The sequence below is a fragment of the Sphaeramia orbicularis genome, chromosome 22, assembly GCF_902148855.1.
Source record: "Sphaeramia orbicularis chromosome 22, fSphaOr1.1, whole genome shotgun sequence".
In the NCBI taxonomy this organism is placed as follows: Eukaryota; Metazoa; Chordata; class Actinopteri; order Kurtiformes; family Apogonidae; genus Sphaeramia; species Sphaeramia orbicularis.
Window position 1 is genome coordinate 30,763,816 of NC_043978.1, and position 24,055 is coordinate 30,787,870.

At 38.3% G+C, this 24,055-nt stretch overlaps 1 protein-coding gene across 1 annotated transcript; it reads left to right on the forward strand.

Annotated features, from left to right (window-relative positions):
- The first annotated feature begins 5,208 nt into the window (after positions 1 to 5,208).
- On the forward strand, positions 5,209 to 23,801 carry lclat1 (lysocardiolipin acyltransferase 1). The gene is given in 9 exon segments (XM_030126030.1): positions 5,209 to 5,543; positions 12,891 to 13,058; positions 13,389 to 13,470; positions 13,473 to 13,586; positions 16,206 to 16,352; positions 18,207 to 18,323; positions 19,624 to 19,719; positions 19,722 to 20,014; positions 20,016 to 23,801. Coding segments are annotated over 8 exon segments (1,143 nt in total). The 5' UTR covers positions 5,209 to 5,543; the 3' UTR covers positions 20,142 to 23,801.
- Positions 23,802 to 24,055: the final 254 nt, after the last annotated feature.

Sequence of the window (24,055 nt, forward strand, 5' to 3'; positions counted from 1 at the left end):
ACATCAAGACTGATTTCAATGTAAATGGGATGAGATGAAAACACATCGGTGTATCCATCAATGAAAGTCCTACATGACAAATGCTACAAGACAAGAATTCCACTTTGTTCATTTTGATTTAAGCCTCATCTTATGTGAAAATAAAGGAGATGAGTGGAACCCGAGTTCTTATGCAACGACTTGAAAACGATATAAAAGACATAAAATAGACATAAATGGGGATCATGGCGAAATGACATAATCCTTTTGCAGAAGTATCAAACATTCAGCACATGGATGAATTTGTGAAGTGCAAAAAGTACACTGAAGACACTGATGGTCATTTTAAACCAATTTGATCTCAAGTGGGTCAGGCCAGTAAAATAATAGCATAATAATGACAACGCCAAATTCCAAACCATAAAATTTTAACAATATTATGCCTGTCGCTAAATGTTTTGTGCCTTTGTAGATCCACTATGATCTGTGATGCATGTAAAAAGAATACGCTGAGGCATAAAATTATTAAAATTGCACTTATTTTTCAAAACAAATTTCAGGTTGTTCATGGTTGTTCAGGTTATTCACATTTTTTAGTGAAAGGATAGTTTGCAAATCTAAACATTTTCAAAGAGAATAGTTTGGAGTTGTCATTATTTTAAATATTATTCTGTTATTTTGCTGGCTGGTCACATTGGGCTGTATGTGGCCCCTGAACTGAAATGGATTTGACACCCTGTTCTAAAATTTCAAGGGTCATTACTGAAAAGGAAAGCTGATAAACACTGGAGTAAGCTTCATTATTTTAGTATATATATCTTTTTATTTTAAATGAAGTTAGAATGGTAAAAGATGTGAATATTAATTAGTTTTACATAGAAATATGCAGCAGAAATGTCCTTTAAAAGTCTGCATTTCTATACTTTTAAGACATTTCAGAGCCTGTACTTTTTCACTTTTACTGCAGTAAACAAGTTGAATCTACACTAAGTATCTGTACATCTACCATCTTTCACTGAAGAAAAGGGTTGTCAGTTTGCTTACCTCCTGTGTCCTTTTTATCAGGAACATGCTTTTTGTTTTCCATGGATTAAAAGTGAGTGAGTCTTACCAGAGGTCTTAGATATTTTAGATTCCCATGGAGGACTATGATTAGGAGTACCTGATCAAATAGCTTTTGCTAAATTATCTTTGACAAGTGTCATTAATCATGCGGATGTGCTTCTCTTTTAGAGGTGAGTTGGCACCAAACTATAAAAATGAGAGCTTGTTTCAAAGCAAACTTTTTCCATTCGCCTCTGAAGTGATGCGTTGACCCTTGAGAAGTTTATACTGATAAAGCTATACAGTTCACTCAGTCTCTCAGATAGAGTGCATGCCATAGGGAGCAGGTCATGTGGAAAAGTCTTGAGTTTGACTAAGTGCACTCTCTCTTTTATCCTGGTCGTCAGTCTGTCTCTACCTCATTCACCACACACACTACCCCCGTACGTACACACAAACAGAGCATGTGTGCACGCTCGGATACACTCAGACACATTGACCGATCTGTGCTCGCAACATCACTGAATGCTGAGGTAATTTGTAACAGTAGAGCAGCTTATTACTGTGGGTAAGAGAAACAAATGACACCATGCTAGGATTTACACTACTTTAAAAGGCTATGTTGGGGGGCTCGGCCCACAAGTACATCATCAATACCATGTTTGAGATCTGACAGAGAGAATGCTGAAATATTAACAGAAGAGTGATAAGAAAAAAAAACACTGCGATTATGAGCTCAGACTAGTGACAGAAATGGACACAGTGTACCTGTCAGCTGGTTCATTCAGTGATTCAAAACACAAGTATTATAAAGTGAGTGTTGTAATCGGTAATGTGCTGGGAAATGGTTGGGTTTTGATGTTAGCTGACTACAATTCTAGGCAACAGTAGCTAGTGTTGCAACAATAATCTACAGAAACAAGTCAGGGCTGTCAAACATAAAGCCCGTGGGCCAAAATCGGCCCACCAAAGGGTCCAAACCCACCCATAGGATGAATTTGTGAAATGCAAAAGTTTCACTGACAAGGGTGTCAAACTCATTTTAGTTCAGGGGTCACACACAGACCAATTTGATCTCAAGTGGATTGGAACAAAATAATTGCATAATGGTCTATAAATGATGAAAATTCAAAATTATTGGGCTAAAGTTTTTTGGCTTTCTGGAGCCACAAATAACCATATTTGGACAAAATTATAATTAAAGACTCAGTGCCTGTTTTGTATCAGTTCCCAAATGCCTTTTTCTCTATTTTTTAACTTTTTCTTAAGTGATTTATCAGCATTATTTCCAATATTATGGTCAGTATTTGGATTCTAGAGTGAAAATCACGTATTTTCCTCCATTTATTTACTGATAATGACTGATGGCCTAAAAAGCTCAAATTAAAGTTGAGGGTTAGTATATCAGACACAGAGAAAATGGAGGAAAAAGTGACTTTTACAGTAAAATCTTTCTTTAACTGAACATAAACAAATTTTTTCTTTAACTGAACAGTGTTTTCCATCCACTGTCATTGAGCCAACTCCATGGGTTTAACTGGTGAACCGATGTTGTAGAAGATGACGGTGTTTCCACGTTCACTACGGAGCCTCTGAACGTCCAGATGGATTATATCTGATGACCATTAAAAGATGACAAACTGCATTTTACACCAGTTATTTACATGGATTGATACAATTAGTGGATCAACAGTTTTGTAACTTTTATATCAGTAAATGATTTTGGTTGCCAGTGGGTGTTTGAGGTCTTATGGGTTAAGCTAATGCTAAAATACTAGCTTACTGACATGGTAAAATGTGAACTTCATCAAACATTTTGCACAGCAGAGTCATTTAATAGTCTTGTTAGTGTAACTTAACCACATGTAGAACTATTTGTCGGGAAAAAAAATACTAATCAAAAAAAAAAAAGGTGTATGAGCTGTCAATCACACCTGTTAATGGAGTCAAAAAGTCCAGCGTCTCGTGCATGGGTTGGCAACCTTTGCAATCTAAAGAGCCATTTCAGGACAGAAAAAGAAAAACAAAACCGTCTGGAGGCCAAAACATGCCCTTATACCTTTCCTCAAATTGGTGACTGTTTAAGAAGCTCTTTAGGATTAGTTTGTACAGAATATGTGGAGAATAAATCTAAGTTTCAGTGCATTTACAGAACTACAAAGAAATGACAAAATTAAAGAAAACTGTGATATTTGTCATTTTGTTTTGATGCAAAAATCAGCTGGTAAGTGAAGGCTTTCATTGCAATGGAGAATACAGATGAATACCTTCAGAGTTATAAAATTAAAAGTAGTCTACTTTTGCTTCTACTACTATATTTTTTTATTCATTTGAGTAGAGTCTACATTTTTACAACTGCATAACATTAGAATCACTTTTGACAAAATATGTACAAAAAAAGTGTTATTTATTTCCATATGGTTTTTGACAAAGCTACATTAGGCCATTGGAAAGAAAGAGCCATATGTGGCCCTGGAGCCACAGGTTTCCCACCCCTGATCTAGTGTCATGAGTGGTATTACCACTTAAGATTCTTCCATGTAGATATCAGTTTCATGCTGCCGTCCTCTTTTAGTTCCACACTGTTGAAGGGGGCTAGTGAAGTGAACAGAAGATTGGTATTGAAGATTTAAGGAGCAAGTATGAGGTTTTTAATGCAAAAGTCAACCCAAAACCTCTACATGCAAGTCATTATATTGTAGTGTAGCAGTAGGTAATGTCAAAAACAACAACCAACTCCCTATGTCAGTTCATGGCTTAATGATGGAGTTAACTAAATCGCACATTTTCATAAGCACACTAATGGGGGGCCCAGTAGTACTGAAATGAACGATAAATACTGCACCTTAAGTGGAATTTTGATGATTTTTAACATGATTTCAATGCATTTAACATCAAATTTGCATAAATTAAGTAATTATGGTAATCAACTGAGACAATAAACTGATCATGAAGCACAATGTGGGTAGTTCTGTTCTGATTTAGAGTGAATGCTGTTGCATATAATAGTCCTCACTCCATCATTGTTTGTCTTGTCTGAGTTTCACTATCACCTGTTATGTGTATGCTTAAATGGCACACTGAGAAAGGTTAACAAGTTTTTTTCCATTTACAGTTTCTGTTTCAGTTATGTCTGAGAGTCAAAACTTGCAAACGTTGCATAAGTGCATGGAGTATTTATTATCAGAGCCTTAAACTCTTGTACTTCCTCATAAGGTATTACATTTGTATAGCCTTTCACTACTATTTTGAGACAAAATATTAAACTTAGCCCATCAAAATGTCGTATGTGACAGGTGTGGGTACATATGCAGACATAACATTCTGAGTTTCCTACTCTTTATCCACCATTTTCTGAACTTAAACATGTTTTTTCAATACAGACAATTTCTGAGTCACTTAGTTGAAGTAAAAAAAAATTAAAATACACCAGTAAATGTAAAACAAGAGTCTCAAGGTGTTGATGTACAATTGAAATCGTTTTATCTCTGATTATTCTAATGCCTTTCCCCCCCCTTTTTTTTGTTTTTAATGTAATTTCAATGTCTTGCTTTTGTCGTGATTTTTTTTATGCCATTGTAAAGCACTTTGAGTTACCCTGTGTATGAATAATGCTACACAAATAAACTTGCCTTGCCATGAAAATCAGAGTCAACTGCAGGGCAAGGCAGTTGTGGGTCATGTGTGCAATGTGTTACGTATGTGTTCTTTACTTGCCAAACAAAAATAGCTCATACAATGTGTTTGTACATCATTTCACACAGGGTAGAAAGTATAATGGACTGATCCTACAGATAAAATAGACATTCGTAGTGTGGACTATGGAGCAAGGACAATGCACTGAGTTGCAAATGCTGAATAAATAGAGGCTTTTAGCGTTGTTTGTCATTTTCTTTTCTTGCTCAGCTATCTTCAGGCATTGAGTTGTAGTTTTCTGGTGGTTACACACTAAGGACAGTGGAGTTGTACAGAAGTATTAACCCCATTTTGCCCCAATAAGAGGATATAATTTCTACAACTTCATGTTTCAAGACAATACTTTTTTATTGTCTATTTTCTTTCTTATCATGTCCAATTAATCCTGAATAGCTAGGAGAAAATAAAATCCACAAAAATGCCCTGAATGTACCTTGCACAAACAACACCCCCTGTTGACGTGTTAGTGAAGCTACAGGTGAAGGTTAAAAGTTGATAGGTCGTGTTAGCATAAACGGCAAGACGAATACACTTTTGCAGCAGTTGTCTAGTTGCTAAACAGAAGAAAACGAAGTTGTTGTGGTCCGGGATTTGACTCAGCTAATATGTCGCGTGAAATAAATCGTTGGTGAAACAGTTTCAAACAAGTGTTACGCGACTAATATACGCGAAACACAGCTGTTTTATCATCTTTGCTTGTTAGCTAACGATAGCACGTTGCTAACTGTCCTTGCTGCGCTGCTATGTCGCACCAAGTGTTTGTGTCTCTTGGCGATAGCTTGGTCAACACAGTGGTAAACTAATTCTAGGAGAAAACACAAAAGGTGAGTAAACTGACATTGTGTGCACAATAGATGAATTATGTGTGTAGTCCTGTTGAAATCTATGCTAGCTGATTGCATCATTCAGGGTAAGATAGTTATACTTTGCCAGATTGGCTGCTAAGCTAGCATAGCATTCATGCTGTCTGTCCTGATAGCCTCAGCCCAAAACACAACCTGTCAGCAAAGGCGTTGTAGTGTAACTTAAAGGGATTTAGTCATACGCTTGTTCCACTATATCGTTATTCAATTGTATGTTTTGCATTTACTCAGTTGGTCATGTTTGGTGACTGAATATGGCCACTAAGCTATCACTCTGCCTTAGCTTTTATACCACTTTCACTCACCGTCATTAATGTTTATCTGCAGCTCGGTCGAATGTCTTATTTGCATTGCAGTCATTATTCAGGAAGCAGTGCAAACAGAAGGGATAATAATTTGTAGTGCATTCTAAATGGTTTGTGCACCCGTGTAGCTGAAGAAGAACTTTGCTAACATGTAGTGTTTTAGGTTTACTTTCTTCTGGGTCAATGAATTATGAAAGTACAGTGAATTGAAAGTAAAAGTATTGTTGGCACCATCCAGACTTGGTTAAATTTTACAACTGGAAATATATCAAAGGACACTGGAATTGCTCAAAACTCGTAAAATCAGCATTTAAAGATTCAGACAGAGTTAGCACAGTTTAGATCAAAACACTAACAGAAACATTGGCCACAGTTTCTGCACAGCCATCACTGCAGAGTTTTCCCTACTATTCTATGATTTAGTTGCCACCTACATGTTCTGAAGTAATAAAAATAATGATTTTCTTAAAGTTTTATTTTGTGGTGTTGCTGTTGGACAGAACAGCACTACATTAGTAGACAGTAATTTTTGTGGAACTAATCGTCGTCATCCTTTATTTACATAATTAGAATTGAGTGCTGATTTCATCAGTGAGGATATTTGTTGGGAATATTGTTATAAAAATTATGCAAAAGTTGATGATTTTATGTCAACTTAAGGAGATCCTGTTCTGTGTCTGATGTTGGACACAATATAATGTCAGGGATATAATAAAACAATGTTGTTTTCTTTATTATTCATTCATCCTGTGCAATACAATCATTTTGGGATTAATAATCACATGTAATATATATTCATCTGTCAGTATTAGTCACCCAGTGCACTGTAATTATTCTGTAAATATTTGACCATTCTGTGCAATACATTTTTACATTTTTTTTTTTTTTTTTAATATCCTCAATTTTCATCCTTTTTTTCTTTGTATTTGTAGGCCTATATAGAGTTAATTGCAGTGTCCTGTAGGACTTCATCTTGTATATATTTTGTACCTTATATTTTATCTATAATTATCTGTTTGCACTGTAAAAGGAGAAGCTCTCCAATCTCATTGTACATTCAGTATAATGAAAATAAAGGGCAATTCTATTCTATTCTATTCTATTCTATTCTATTCTAAATGTTGACATAAGAGCCCTGATTAACATGAGCAGCTCTGTGATATAATTGATATATACACTTACTCGGTCAAAAAAAGTCATTCAAACAGTATTTGGTAGCACCATCTTTAGCTTTGATTTCCAGGATGCATAACCTGCAATAAGGCTACATATGCCCCACAATGCTCATACGAGACACAATAAATGTTACAATATTTATTTTGTAGTAGTAATTGGTGTAATTTTTGTCCAAGATCTTGTATTGATGATGGGAGAGTTGGGGTCGTTGCATGAAATCCTCTATCACAACCCAAAGATTCTCAGTGGGTCCAGGATCTGGACTCAGTGGTGGTCAATGCATGTGTGAAAATTATGTCTCATGATCCATCTGTTTAGGGAGCATCAGACATGAGCATGAGTCTGATTAATCCTAGCGTCATCTTAATAGTCCTGTATCATTAGGGAAGAAAAAAATCCACTGATGTTCAGACGTGGTCATTCAGTATATTGAGGTTCAGATGACCTAATTTTTTGGACACAATGTTGCTGAACCTAGACCTGATGAACTGAATCAACCCCAGATCATAAGACCAGTGCTTATACTGTAGGCACTAGGCATGACGGGTAGTTACTTTATCTGCTCTCTTCTCACTCTGAAACAGGGTCAGTCTGGACTCATCAGACCACATGACCTTTTTCCATTTAAACACAGTCCGATCTTTATGCTCTCTATCAAACTGATGGTTGTTTAAGAAGTGAGAAGCTAGTCACTGCAGCAGTCATAGGGTCAAACCATAAATTTCCCAGAGGAAATGAATAAAGTTAATTAAAACTGAAACAAATAAGCATAACATTTATGGATTGGATCAAAAAATCAAGATAATTTAAGTCGGTTAGTCGTTAAGTGCCACTAATAATAATAATAATAATAATAATAATAATAGTAATAGTAGAGCTGGCCAACCAAGGAGTGACCTCAAGCATATTATTTACCCTAATTAAAAATTTGTCAACTGTGCTTTCTTTTAGACCAAGTGAATTACTCGTTATTCATGCATATGTCTAAAAACAGTAGTTTCTAGCCAGAATAGGTTGAAAGCCACATAAATCTATCACCACCAATCTGAAAACAATTCCTCACTGTTGGAAAGGTCCTGTTTTTAACTTTAGTCTGAACCACTGAACATCAAACTAACCATAATAATCAAGGGCGTTTCTCAGTGAACATCAGAAAAACAGACATGTTTAGATCTGTTTGCAGTTAATTTCGTTGCATTATCTGTTTTATATTCCTCTTCTCCTTCACTTACACAGACACACACTGCACTTCAGCTCATTTTAGCCCAGACATGCTTGACCTCTTCCTCTGCTTTGCTCTGTTGGGATGTCTGGTCTTGGCTTAAAGTAAGGAATGCATAATTATTGCCAGAGAGTTCAGACTTGGGCTATGAGGAGTATGCCGTACGTTGCCTGTGGCGGTGTTATTTGGGGGAAGTGCTATTCAAATATCACCATGGTGATTAAATAAATATTAACCAACTAGATCAAATTCCCAGTGGTACTTGCCTTGGATATGACTATAAGAGTTTCCATGGGTGCGTTGTGTAAGTAGTGCCATCATGTCCCTTGTGTCCGCCGCAGCCGGAAGATAAACATGTTTATTTAACACTGGGATGTTCTAATCCCATTCACTCCTCACATCTTCGGCTCTAGGTGTGTCCTGGCCATTTTGCTGTATTAACAGGTTTGTCTGTTAGTCGCAGCAGTCACCCATGAGCATGTGCTGGGTGTGCATGGGGACACAGTCTAATTGTACCACATATGCTGAGCAAGACTGTTTTCTCACCTCTCATGTCTCACATTTTCCATCGTTAAACCAGTAACCCTTAAACCCTCATTGCCACCATAATCACACACACAAACCCTTGAATTTTTAGATATGCCTTCAGCCACTGCGGTTGCTGCGTCATGGTGTTGCAGGTACACGGGGTGTCAGCAAGGGCAGTGGGATGGAAGGAGGAGGAGGGGAGGGGGGGTCTGGACTCAAGCCTTGTGCAATCACAACAGCAAATGAGGTGAAAGAGAGTGAGACACAGTTAATGTTAGAGAAGAGTGCACCTGCTGGATGAGACGACTCCCTGCAGCATCAACCCAAGACTCACTGAGTCAGCAAGGCCACGGCTCAGAGTAATCACACACACACTGCATCCCCCCTTTTAACCTTGATGTCACTGATGAGACCTAGTATTATTTATGCATGTGGATACATGCACACACGAGTGTTTTGGTGGACTTTGTAGGGCAGGGGGGTGTCAAACATTCAGCTCATGGCCCAGACTGGTTCACCAAAGGGTCCAATGCGGCCTGCAGTATGAATGTGTATGGTGCGGAAATTACACTGAAGATATTAACAGTCAAGGGTTTAACACTACTTTAGTTCAGGGGCCACATACAGCCCAGTTTGATCTCAAGTGGATTGGACTAATAAATAATAGAATAATAACCTAGAATTTATGGCTCCAAATTTTTCCGTTTTTCATGTGAAAAGTAAGATTACATGATGAAATATTTACATTTATGAATCATCCTTTCGTAAAAAATTTGAACAATCTATACAGCCATGAACAACCTGACAAATTCTTAGAAAAAATAAGTGGAATTTTAACAAGATTATGCCCGTTACTAAAGGTTTTTACTGTTTTGCACAAAAATAGCAGAAAAATTCAGACTATTTATTTATAGGTGATTATGCTATTATTTTACTGGTCTGACCCACTTGAGATCAAATTAGGCGAGTTTCCAAGATAATTCTGATAACACCACTGATTTCTATATAGATGTTTTGGTGTGGATTTTGTGATGCCCATTCCTTATCCTCTGCTGCTGCTGCAACACTAGCTACAGTTAGCTCAGAAATGTACAGTATGTCATCAATGGAAGCTGAAGTATTCGAACCTGATGCTGAAGCTGAGACAATTGTTCCACATTAACATGACTGAATGAGTATGAGAGTTACTGGATATATTATGGAACCACTGAATTATATTATCTTTTGTGGGTTTTAAAGGTTGACATGATGATATCTTGAAGCAGGAAAAAGCTGATATCTAATTAATCGGCTGTTATTATATTACTTTTTATCTCTATGTTGAATCACAGGCTTACAGTTCACTTCCCACAGGCATGTAATGACTCGTATTACATCTGTTATCTTACTACTCCTGTTGTTGAGCTTCCTTAACCAGAATTCAGTTTACAAGGTTTCCACTGAGGGTCATACAGAGCAGTGGTGTCTAATGTGCAGAGTCATACTGACACAGTGAGTGAAACATGTCATCTGTAGTTGTTGTATAATCGTTGAACTGTCTGTCAACACATGATCAAATTAAGAGTGAGTTCACAAGTTCACTAATATTTCGAGGGCTCTGCATTTCCTGGATCCGGCTGTTTGTACTCAGGCCAGGTGCTTAGGTAATGAGCTGTCTTTCACCACACCGCCGTTATATTTAAAGACAGGCATCCTGAGTGAAGGTTTCATTTATTTTTACATTTCATTCACCGTTCCGTCAAAGGTAAACTAGGGATTATAGGTTTAGTTTAGGTCAAGATGCTCAAGTTCACCTAAATGGAGGGATACAAGCCAAAATGTTGCTTTTTTGTTAAATTAAACTAAACAAATTAATCACAATGTATCTATATTAAAATAAAACAAAGTTATAAAAGTCCTTCTTTTAATCTGAATAACAGTTATCGTATTAATTAGCAAAAATGATTGTCAAGGATGTAAAATATTCAACAGTGGACCTATTCAAGAGAAAAGTCGTTTGACAGAGAATGCATGCAACTCATTCACAGTGTTTTAGAAAACTAAGTTGAAAACGAATGGGTTGAGTATATTTGTTATCAAGAATAAATTTGGCATTAGCTTGAAAAATTAGCTACTGTTTTTTTTATCAGTGTGCCCCAGCTTTTATCGCTCCACCAGTGTTAAAAGATACAGTACCGTGCAAACATCTTAGGCTAACTTTAATTTTGTTCTTTTTGAGCATACATATTTATTATTATTCTCTTCAGATTTAACAAGATTACAGGAAATATGTGCACAGCCTTAAAAGACACAAAAAGTCACTATTTACTCCTGACCATATGACAGGAATGAGCAGAAACTGTTAGAAACATCTGACATGTGTCGAATGAAACCTGGTATGAAACATCAGAAAATTAATGTTATAAATTTCATATTGTTTGAAAAATGGGTTGAAGACATGTTAAGTGCAAAGGGAGGTCACAATAAATACTACCACTTTGATTTATAGAGGCTTTGTTTTTCCCCTGAAACTTTTCTTTATACTGCTATACATACTTCACATACATCTAGAGTGGACCTTAATACAGAGGCTGAGAAATGCATATGTGTGGTCATTAAAACTTTACAAAACCAACAAACCAAGGGTAGGCTTTTTGCACAGTATTCCTACAAAGCACGTGATGAGCATTTATTTAAAAAGTAATGAAATACCCACCACCTCAGATGAGTATTATTTTAGAACATTACTGTATAGTCTTCTGTTGTTGAGTAGAAACGATATTAAAATAGAAGAATGAAAAACACAAATGGAGGGAAGTGGCCTGTCCAGAGTGAATGCTTTAATTCTTTGCGTGAACTTTGCCATAAAACTTAGATAATGTGCACTTTAGCTGCACTGAATACATGTTCCATAGTCATTAGGGTTTCCTTAGGTCTGTAACCTGTTTACTTGGCAGCTGGTTTCCACTTTACAAGAGTATAATGTGTCTGACTGGCCACTGTTCCAGTAAAGATGACTAAACAGGCCTTCGGTAACAGTGATTATCAACTTCATTACACTTAATAGCTAATGATGAGCTATCACAGCAGCACTTTGTGTGATGATTTACAGTTTTTTACATGTACAATAGCAGAATCTTTGGCTATTAGCTCATGCCACTGTGCATTCTGTACATTCACTGAATAACTTAAAGCCACAACCACACTTGATTTACGAACCATGTACCAACAATTTGTTACACACAGTCTGAAAGGGTCCCCTATTTACATTCCACACTAAGAATGTCTGCCTCGGATCGTTCCACTGTTTGTGGAAAATATGTCAGAAGAACAACAGAACTTCAGTCTTTGCTATTGATGAGAGCATCGATAATTTCTTTTGTCTCATGTTCCATTCTTGTTCCAGTAATGCTCCCATTACATAGTGAAGATTCTTGTACTTGTCATAACTTTTCATCAACCGATTTACCACACACTTCTTCACATACTCTTATGTGTAACAGGTTTTTTGTTTATATGTACAGGGTGGGGAAGCAAAATTCACAATATTTTGAGGCAGGGATTGAAAGACAGTGTATGACCAATTAGTTTATTGAAAGTCATGAGAATTTATTTGCCACAAGAAAATTGACATAATAGAAAATGTTTTTATTCTATGTGTCCTCCTTCTTTCTCAATAACTGCCTTCACAATGCTTCCTGAAACTTGCGCAAGGGTTCCTCAAATATTGGGGTGACAACTTCTCCCATTCTTCTTTATAGTATCTTCCAGACTTTCTCGTAATAGTTTTGCTCATAGTCATTCTCTTCTTTCCATTATAAACAGTCTTTATGGACACTCCAACTATTTTTGAAATCTCCTTGGTGTGACGAGTGCATTCCGCAAATCACACACTCTTTGACGTTTGCTTTCCTGATTACTCATATGGGCAAAAGTTTCTGAAAAGGTATGGATAATAGTGTTAGGTATGATTATGACATCAATATATGTTTGGTTTCAAAACAATTGACGTAGTGCCTGCTGAGAAAAAACAACTAAATGTTCATTGTAAATTTTGCTTCCCCACCCTGTATAATTCTCTTTTTTTGTTTTTTTTAGATGGCTGTGTCAGTGCGGGGCTTGTACTTCGTGGTGACCCTGTTTCTGGGTAGTTTTTTTGGAAGCATCTTCATGTTGGGTCCAGTCCTGCCCCTCATGCTGCTGTCTCCTGCTTGGTATCGCTGGATCACTGATCGCATCGTAGCGACCTGGCTCACCCTGCCTGTGGTGTGTAGATCATCTTAGCCTTTACGTCTGTGTGTGATAGATGGTCTAAAGCTACCTGTGTTTAGTCTGCATCATCTCAGTCTTGTTAATGCCACTTGGCCTTCATCTGATTTAGTATTTTTATCACAAGTGCACTTCATTTATCCTGATTCCCCTTAAGCGCAATTACTCACGTGGCCAAAATGAATTATGGTATTATTTATATTTCTCCTCTGCTTCTGGTCTCTCTTGAATTCATCTTACATTTTTCTTCTTCCTAGTCCCGTACCTCTACCCCTATATTGTTTTCTAATTATCTTGCCCCCCCCCATCTTACTCTTGCCTCTGTAGTCTTTGCTGGAGCTGGTATTTGGAGTGAAGGTGGTCATAACAGGTGATGGCTTCATTCCCGGGGAGAGAAGCGTGATCATCATGACCATCGGACACGACTCGACTGGATGTTCCTGTGGTGTTGTCTGCTCAGGTACAGCTACCTTCGTCTGGAGAAGATCTGCCTCAAAGCTGCTCTCAAAGCAGTTCCTGGCTTCGGTGGGTACAATTTCATGTTTTATACAGACCTGTATGTGCATAATTTTGCCACATGCTACAAAATGAGTCCAGCAGTGATGAGAAAGGTTAATCTACAATAACAACCCAATGGAGAAACCAAGGTCTGATCAATTAAATTGGTTAAAAAAGCCAGTCCACACTTGCCTACACAAAAATACCTTGATGTAATTTGGTTTATCAAGTCACTTTACACCTGAATGTAGCTGGACTAAAAGCAGACTACTGCAAAGTCATTTACCGACAAGTTTAACTAAATTTAATTAATCATTCCCCAACACTGATAGAGTAATAGTTATTTTTTGTAATTTTTGAGGTCCAAGATTGTGGCTTTTTCAGGCAAGCTTTATTTGCTAGGAAGTAAATGGTATAACACAACAAGTAGACAACAGTGTTTCCTGTGGAATCGATCTCTTGGTGTGGTGGTGTGTCATCTGCAGAATTACTCTGAACGTCTCTGGCAATGCATTTTGGGCTGTTTGTCCAAGTAGAGTTACCATCGCACATATGCAAATGGGCAGTTGATCCAATAATGACAGGCAGCAGAAGCAACCAATAAAGATGGAAGATGCTACCACTGCAACCACTGTTTTGCGTTGTAAAACCTTAAAATTTGAAATTTAAGACTTTAATATGCAAAGCCTAATGTGTTGGCCTGTAATTCAAATCAATGTATGGTGTGGCAGCAAGGATTTTTACCTTATGAGCAGAAACATTGGACATATTCTGTGTGAGAGATTCTGTGATCAGAAATGAACACAAGTTCCAGTGGAGCAAAAAGGGTAAGTTCAATCAAAAGGTTAGAGTGGAGCTTGGATAAAACATTGACGCAAGAGAGTATCCAAAAAATTTTTATGTGCAAGACCCAACCCATGCTTATTAAACAAAGCAAGGTTTACAAAATGCATGAAATGAATGGGACTCTCAGGTGAGACAGATTCTTGTGTAAGCAGTTAGTCTGTCATGTACAATTTTTCCAGCACATTAAGTTTTTGAGTGATGTACACATGTTTAAAAAAGGAAAAAAACACTAAAATTACCAACTTCAGGTCATAGATATGAACATCAAGCCAATGAAAAATAAACCTAACGAGCAGAGCCCCATCAGTTTTTCTAAAATTCTCCAAAAAATACTTGCATTAATGCTTGTTGGTTGTGACATTTTCCCACTGAAGGAACCACCAATGATCTCCAGTGTGTTTGGGCTGAAGAGCCGTTGTCAACAGGCCTGTTATTTCATAACTGGTCTTTGGGTGAATACTTTCCACATCCAGTATATAACTATAAATGTCAGGATGGTCAACACAGCTGATGATACAACAGTGAGTGTGAGAGAGGCTTCTGCTCATTTACAATGCACAGATATTACAGTTCTATTCGATGAGGTGTTTGCTACTACTTGATGAAGCAGTGCACATGAGCTGAAAACATTAGCCCTGAAAATGCTCTTCACTAAGATCTCTTTTACAAGTGATTAAGATATAATCTTGTTGGGGAAAAAAAATCACAGGCCACAGTCATTTCATTAATTTAGGGCTACTTCTCTTGTGCAGAAAATTAGAAAATCTATGCATAGTGACAATTTTAACTGATTTCTGCAACATAAAAAGAGAGAAACCACCAACACCACCCTGAAAAACTATATATTACATTATGTAACACTAGTGTAAGTGGATGTCACAGCTATTTATATGTCTCATATGTATATCCCTAAGAATTTATAGAAGTACATCACTGACATCATATGCTGTTAATGGCTAAATATTGACTTGTGCATAACTCAACATCCCTTTCTTCTGGAAGACAAATCATTGTTAATCAGTGTTATGAAATATTCAAGTAAGGATTAACCCTAACAGACCTAAACAGCTGCGGGAGACCAAAAGCATCTACTGATCTAAAGTATTTCATAACTTTTGAATCACTAATCCTGTTAATACATACAACAATTCAGGTAAAAATCCAGTTTTTCAGCTTTTCGGCGTCATCAAATATGATCCATTTGGACGTTCAGAGACTCCGTAGTGAATATGGACACACTGTCATCTTCTGCAATATTGATTCATTAATAAAACCCATGTAGTTTGACAGGTGACAGTGGTTGTACACCCTCTTTTTGACATTCAATTAATGATGTATATGGTATATATTGTTGGAAAAGTCACTTTTGCCTCAGTTTTCTCTGTTGATATGCCTTAACTATGAAGTTTTATGAACATCATGGTCAGTAAATTCAAAATGAGACAAGAAAAGCACTCAGAGAGCGCAGACCTCCGCCAAGACAGATCTGTGCCCCCCCGCCCCCTGATCACCACCAAAATTTAATCATTTCTTCCTTGTGTCATTATCAACATTTCCTGAAAATTTCATGAAAATCCGTCCATAACTTTTGAGTTATCCTGCTAACAAACAAACACGCAAACCGATCACAATTCCTCCTGGCGGAGGTAAAATGCATGTTTTTCACTGAAAAATGCAGAGGGTGGTGATGAATCACTTCAGAAAGTTGAGATGTGAAGAAAAATTCACAAAATAATTCTAGACCTCTAAGGGTTAAAGAAGATATAAGTGATAGTTTTTTTTTCCTCTGCTTCTATGCAGGCTGGGCGATGCAGGTGGCCTGTTTTGTCTTTATTCAGCGTCGTTGGGAAATGGACAAGAAGCATTTGGAGAACATGTTGGACTACTTCTGTGACATCAGAGAGCCTCTGCAGCTGCTTCTGTTCCCCGAAGGCACAGACCTCACAGGTGAGGACGAAGAACGCACTGCTTCATCCACCCATGTAAACATATTCAGAGAATCGCCCTCAAACCAGACCTCCAGAGCTTAGTGTGTCCTGGGCACCTGTCTTACACTTTGCTCTGACACTGTTATGCAAACACACAATTGCAAAGTGATAAGGCATGACCGAAATCCCTCGACACACACCCGCGTAGTCATATCTCCAGAATGCTCTGATCTTTCAATCCACACAACAGAGACACCGGTGTCTAAAGCCTGTTCAGATTATAATTAAGCCACTCAAAGTCCAGAGTAGCTTTGCCAGGGGAAGCTGATGCATGATGTCATGAGGGGGGGGCAGTGGAGTTGCGTCAGCACTGGACAGCAGCTTCAGGGTTTTTAATTGGCTTCACTTTCTCCTGTGCAACTGAACTTGCATGTCTGTATATGTGTGTAGACTGCATTTAAGCCTCTTAAACCTTATGGATTAATTTGACAACAACGCACAAATGCAGTATGTTCTGACATCTTACACAGAGGCCGTCCTTTTTATTCTTCCTTCATATATAATAGTCCCGTCCTGTATACATACACACTTCACTCTACTGGATCAGGTTGAGTACACTTAAGCCTCTAAAAATTCCATGACCTCGCCTGAAGCTGAGGAGCTTGGCTGAATTGATTGTACAAAATTACGTATTATAGGTTTGAGCCCCCGGGGGAGCAGATATCCAGGCCTGCTCTGCAGAGCTCTGTCTGTAGTCCTTCTGTCCTACAGTCTGTCTGAAGGAGCTGCTGGTTGCGTAACATAACTAATGAGTCGTTGTTTGGTTTACATGTTCCTACAACAAGTTCCTCAGGAATGTTTGGGTAGTAAGGAGTCGTCTTCTCTTTACATCCTAAAGTGTTTGTTGCTGCTGGATGTTATTCATAAATGTTGTCATTACTTGTACCCAACATTATTAGTATTCATTTATTTTTACTCTTATATTATTTGTGTTAATAGTATAATATATTCCCAGTTGTACTTTTGTTGATGTTGAGTAGTGTTTAAGTGTTATATACCATCAGTTATGCTCTTTTGCATGTTGGCTGTAAATGTGCTGGAGTTTTTTAAATTTTCAACATCAGTGATGTAAAGTAAGCAGTTCCGTCAGCATTACATACTAGAGCCCTTAGAGTTTTGACACTTTGTTTTCCTTTCAATATGGCTTTAGTTGTAGTTTTGTTTTACTTCCTTGGTGCAAAATTAGTTTCATTTTTACTTTGAGGAACTGGTTTTAGTTTACCATATTTCCTCATAATAGTGAGTAAGGCTAATAGTTTCAGACCTTTATTCATTTGCTTGGATAGATGCAGGCTTTTATTTTAATTCTCTGGTGATGCTCATATCTTGTACGTCTTGTTTTGTTCTCCCCTTTTTTCATTGTTAAAAGTACTTTAAAAAATATAACTTGTTAACATGTTTTGTAGTGTGTAATTCCAATCTCATGAGGCTTTTTGGTTTCTACAAATAGAGTGTTTACTACAACCACAATGAAATACAGAAATTTTCAGTTGAAAACACAGAAGATGTAACATTATACTTAACTGTTGTAGATATTTTATGACAAACCCCGGAGTTATCCACTTTATTTTCCAGACTTTGGTGTGTTTTCTTTGCTCATATCACACTGATCCCTGCCGATATTAGAGTCCCAGCTTGTAACTCCAGTGGCTATAATGAAAGCCTTGATTTATTTCGGCTGAAAAATGGACAATGAAACATATATTAAATGACGCGTACCTGAATACCAATGAGCAACATTATCACATGTGTAACAAATTGTACTTAATGGACACCTCTATGAGAACTTACTGCATGTCTGTGTTTCCTGCAGAAAATACAAGAGCCAAGAGTGATGCATTTGCTGCTCAGAACAGCCTGCCAAAGTTCGAGTATGTTCTGCATCCCCGGACCACTGGATTCACCTTCATTGTGGACACATTGCGAAAAGGTTAGGTCTAATCCATGTAGTAGAAGTTAATGAACTACAGTATAAGCTCTCTACATTAAACTACCACTAATAAAAATGCCATGAGCTGGCAGGCAAATGGCGCCATTATAAGTATATTTTACCAGCAAAACCGATGGAGAATAACATGCACCCGTTCCAGTGGTGCTGTTAGTCGGGGGGGTATGATACCTGTTATTCTTGTTAGCCTCCTGTGCTTCATGCTTCATTGCCACTGCCAGCCATTACAAACACCCCTGAGATTCTCATGTTTCCCTATGAGCTAATTCTGGCAGTCCTCCAGCAGCCTTAAATACCAGCCTTGGCCCCGCTGCCTCATCCCCCACCCATGCTGGATGCTGAGCATGGCACTAACTCTCCCAGCAGGTGTAGTAAATCAGTGTGATGTCATCAGATTTAACTAATTTTCCTCAGCTCTGGACTGCGGACTGCCATCCCGTGCATGTTGTCTTGGTCAGTACCGAACCCCTCTCGACTCTATTTTTACCTCACTGTAGATTAAATGTACAGGAGCAGGAGTTGTGCAGGTGTCCATCCTGTCCATTTGATCTTTCTTTCACCTCTCTCTGTGCTGTAAGGACACTGCGGTTTGGTGGTGATGGTATAGGCAGTATGGTAGGGAAGGGATGAAGCCCTAAGCCTCTGTATAATTAGAGGTACTTGTGTAATAGAGGTGAAGGCTGGGATTTTGAAGAGGCATGACACAGTTTCTAATTACCAGTCAGAATGTGGTCAAGGGATAATATCAAATCTCAATGCAGTGTTAGGTCTACAAAGGTTATAGAAAGCACGTCTCTTCAGGAATTGTTTAAAGGCTCATTCTCAATTTAACCTTTAAAGACCCACAACTATTTTTGTCCCAACTTCCAAATGATTTTTGTGGTCTTCCCCCAAGTGATTAATCACAATTTGTTATAATATTATCCTTACATTTGCAGTGAAAATGAAGTATTTGCCTATAGTTAAAATTTCTGATTTGCATCTAATGTAGATGTTCATAAAAGTCCAGTAAGTGCAAGGTTATTGGATCCAATCAGAAAAAACGATATCAAGAGATCATTACCTGAACATAAAAGCAAGTGTATACAACCACTGTCATTAGTGAAACTACTTTACTAGTACTTTACCAAGCTGAAGCGAATGATAAATAAAGGCGGTGCCCCAGGATGGTGGGGAAAACGCTGAATACAAATTTAAATCGGGGGAACTTCTCTAAATTTTACTAGAAGCCAGTTTTCTGATAAAATTCCTTACTAATATGAGATGGTGTCTGTGTTCCTAGGAGACAACCTGGATGCTGTCCATGACATCACTGTAGCTTACCCCAAAAACATCCCTCAAACCGAACGTCACCTCATCCTGGGCCTTTTCCCCCGTGAGATCACTTCCACGTCCGCCGTTACCCCGTGACTGCACTCCCCTCCTCATCTGAGCTGGAGTCATGGTGTCGCGAGCGCTGGGCTGAGAAGGAGGCCCGTCTGCGGGAGTTCTACTCCGGAGAGCCACGGGGCTTTGACAGGGACGGCGTGGCGCGTGTACCTCCGTGTAAGACGGAGCTGAGGGTGGCTCTGATCAAAGCCGCCTCTCTGCTGTACTGGACCGGCTTCATAGCTCGGTGCTTCACCGGCCTGTGGCTGTGGGCTCCGTTCAGGTTTCTACTCCTGGTCATGGTCGAGTGTAATCGTGGCCCAGCAGAAGCTGTTCGGAGGGATGGAGCTGCTGGAGCTGGCCTGCCATCAATATTGGAAGTCCATGGCCAAGGACATGGATGAAAAAGAGAAAGTGCTGGATGGAAGATGAAGTGAGGATAGAAGATTGTGTTTCTGTCTTTGCTTATGGAGGACCCTGAGGACTCTGCTGTGCTGGCCTGCTCAGTCCACAGGGTGTGAGCATCCCTCTACGGGATCCAACAGCCCATGCCTTAGAAAAGGAGTAAGATGTGCACCTCCTGATAATGCATGGCTATAGAGGAGGGATCTTTCTTTGTTTAGAAGAAGCTAAGAGGAAATAATGAATGTTGTGTACATAGGTTGGGAAAGAATACAAAATACCAAGTACTGGATACTGGGAAAAAAAATGTGAGTTTTGGTTCTGCTTATCGGCTCCTAAATGCCAGGACTGTTTTGTTAAGCTGAGCCGGCATGCATGGCTGAAGTCGCAACAGTTTGAAGAGGGATGCAACCCTGTGTGCAGACAGGAGATCCATCTCTTAAAATGAGCAAAAATGTATTCAACACGCCATTCCCTAACTGTTAAGACGGATGCACCCACATGTAATTACTTTTAGATATTCATCTGGTCAATATACCCATTAAGTGTCATAAGTAACAACAGTCGGTGACATGCGGGTCCACACAGGCACAATTTTTTTTACCTCAGAATTGTCTTTAAATGAGTGTGGTCTGAGTCCTAAGTCGTGCTAATGTTGCATATGAAAGTGAAAGAAATGTATCTGCAATCAGTCTGAAATCTGAATCATCCCCTTACCTTGTATACAGTTGTATACAATATAATAACATTATGTAACAAAAGGGTACATGTTTGGTGTAAAATACAAAAACAACAATTTATACCAAATGCAATATAATATTGATGTATGGTTTTATATATTAATATGTCATTAGTGTTTTTTCAACAGGTAACTGATGTAAGAATGATGATTGAATCATCAGAATCCAAACAGGGAATCGATCAGAACTAGATCGATAAGCAGAACTGGACCTGATACCCAACCCTAAATGTACATTGTATCTGTGATGGGTTCATGGAATTCATCATGTACCGTGTCACGTTTGTGTTTCTCTTCGTATAATCATTACTGTAGGTCAGTGTTGATACATTTCTAAATGTTTCTGTTGTTGGTGCTTATCATAGTTGTTAGCGCAGAACATCATTGTGGAAGTGTCATCAAACAATACGGTTAGTATTTGTCGTATTGTTTCCATGTCGTAGAACTGGTTTTATTTGACAGTTTGAGGTTTCATCCGTGTCATAAATGGAACAGAGCCATAGTACAGGCTCCTGTACATATGAGGACTTGAGTACCATTATGTAATTCATTGCTGTAGTTGCCACATTAGACCATTAGTTCTAGTTAAGTCAGATTTGCGTCTCAGAACGATACAATTCCCAGTGAATTATTACCAGGTTTAAGGGTATATAAATATACCATTGTTTACCTTTAATGGGTATAATTACCCTTTTCTACCAATTGGGGAATCAACTTTTTCCTGTTAGGGAGAATGTTTGTGTGTTATTACTGTATAGGGACATGTTAGTCTGCAAGTGTGTTTGACATAAAAGCCAAAGGTGATAATAGCAGATGGAATCTAGAAGAAGTAACCAAACAGAATGTGGTCTGTCATCTTAAGAAACCCAACTCTGGGAAGATGGACGAGGTAGGGCTGGGTGATACGGCAAGAAATAAGATCAGATAATCCCATTTCTGAATCACGATATTTATATTTTTTCCCGCTAGTTTGGAGAGTATCCTGAGATGACTTTACACCTTAAGAAAGAGTAATATGGTGACACTGAAAAGAGAAAACAATCTGATACTTAAAATAGTCATATTAAGGCTCATTTATGCTCACTTTATGTATGTAAATAGGTGCATTTGTTTCTAATGTTGTCATACATCACTGCCTTCATACTTCTGTGCATCCTGTACGTTGGAATGAGCGTTTCTCAATTAATCCACCAGAGGGCGACACTCTTAATTACCATACTGGCCCAATACCACAAAGAGTTGAGTTTTTCGAGAAGAAGAGGAATGTCAATAATAAATAAGTAACAAACATGGCGACGACAGAGGAGGTTTTACTAATGTGGATACTAATGTTAATATTGACAAGGGTAGTTGTCATAAATGTTTCGGTAGTTCTTCACTAATGCAGACAGTCGCTCTTTGAAAAGTTCTGCTATTTATTGGAAATTATTCTGTTCAAATCTCCACACTGCCTCCAGTGTTCTGGTGGTACTGCTCCATTTTGTCCATTTGGGTATGCATCTGCAAGCTCCCGGAAAACGGACAGACGTATGCACGCAATGTATGCAGGGGACAGACAGAACGCTCCGTCCGTATCCATTTGCATCTTTAACGTAGAGCATAAATGAACCCTTATCATCTTATAGGAACATGTCAGTATTTGAGAAAATATATATAATTTAGAGGGAAAGTTAAAAATACTGTGAGAAAGTTGTAAGAAGAGACTAAAATAATATTTTGGAGAAAAAAAATCTGTGTGGCTCTATTGAATCCAACATTGAGTATAGATGTCTGAATTTCTGCCCTGTACTTGAACACACCATGACTTTCATTGTCCTCACACTAGCTGTACAAAGCCATGTAGGTTTCAGGGTTTAGTCCAGAAAGAATGTCTTTAAATGGAAACCAGAACATACTAGAAACACGGCTGAGTCTTTGATCACGAGGCTGTTCAGTACAAACATGTCACATTTATTTCTTCAGTTTACCAGGCTGTATCTGTATCGGGTACAAATGTCCAAAGTGTATCGTTAATGATATACATTTTGCCCCATTTTGAGGTCATTGTATCGCCCGGCCCTACACAGTTACCTTTTACATCAGCGTTGCAGGTCTTTGTGAGATGTCGTATGTGGGAAGCAGATGAGCTTTGTGCCCTTTCAGGGAGTGAAGGGATGCCTTGTAGAGTCAGAATGTGGGTGGTGCTGGGCTAGAAGAATGTCCTGTTGGGACAACATTACCCCTCGATGTGCAGGGTGGCACTGAGGACCAGACTTGGAGTGGAAAACTGGCCCTGAACTCGACCTAATCCAAAAAAGCCCCATAATGCCCACCTCTCACAGTGCCCCTCTTGGGGGACTGGCACTGATGCGGCTGCTAAACTCAATTAGCAAATGACAGCTGTGAAAGCTATTCCAATTGTGCCAAAAAAGGACAGAAATTGAAATAAGATAGAGCGGTGCTTCAGGCACAGTTTGAGTCACTGACCCTTCTTGCCATTCTCCACAGTAGAAACCATGCCATAGAAAATGCTGTCTCTGCGGTTGTTTCCGTAACTCATGTGATGATGTAGCCACTACAGCCGCTCAGACAAACCAACACTATGTTTAGCAAACACAAAACTAGGTTGACTGAAGCGTCTTTATTCATGTGAGTCTGTAGCTCCTGTAGTTTAGATGTTAAGGAGCTCTTTTCCTTTCACTGTGATTCAGCTGTTTTATAACAGTTTAATCATCAGCATGTAGTAGTTTACCAAACATGGTACCTGTTCATGTTTAAGACCCCTCAACCAGCTACAATCTACATGTATTCTATTGCTGTTTTATTTTTGTTAATTTGCCTATTTTGTAATCACAGCTGATGCTGGACCTCCTTGAAGTCACTGTCCTCAGGTATTTACATTGGACACTGTTATAAGTCAGTCTCTTAAAGGAATAAATATATCTAAATAAATGAATATACTCTATAAACCAGACAAAGTCTCAGTCATTCTTTACTCTATGACCAAATCTTGATTTCACTATTGTTCCTACCTTTAACCCATAAAGACCCAGTGTTACTTTTCTGACAGTTTCCAAATGAATTTTTCTCTATAATGTTTCTGAAGCAATTTCTCACCATTAATTGTAATATTATCCTCTGTTTTTTGCATTTATTCAATACAATCTGGTATTTTCCAGTATTTAATTCACTGATCATGTAGATGCTGATAAAAGCTCAGAGTAAA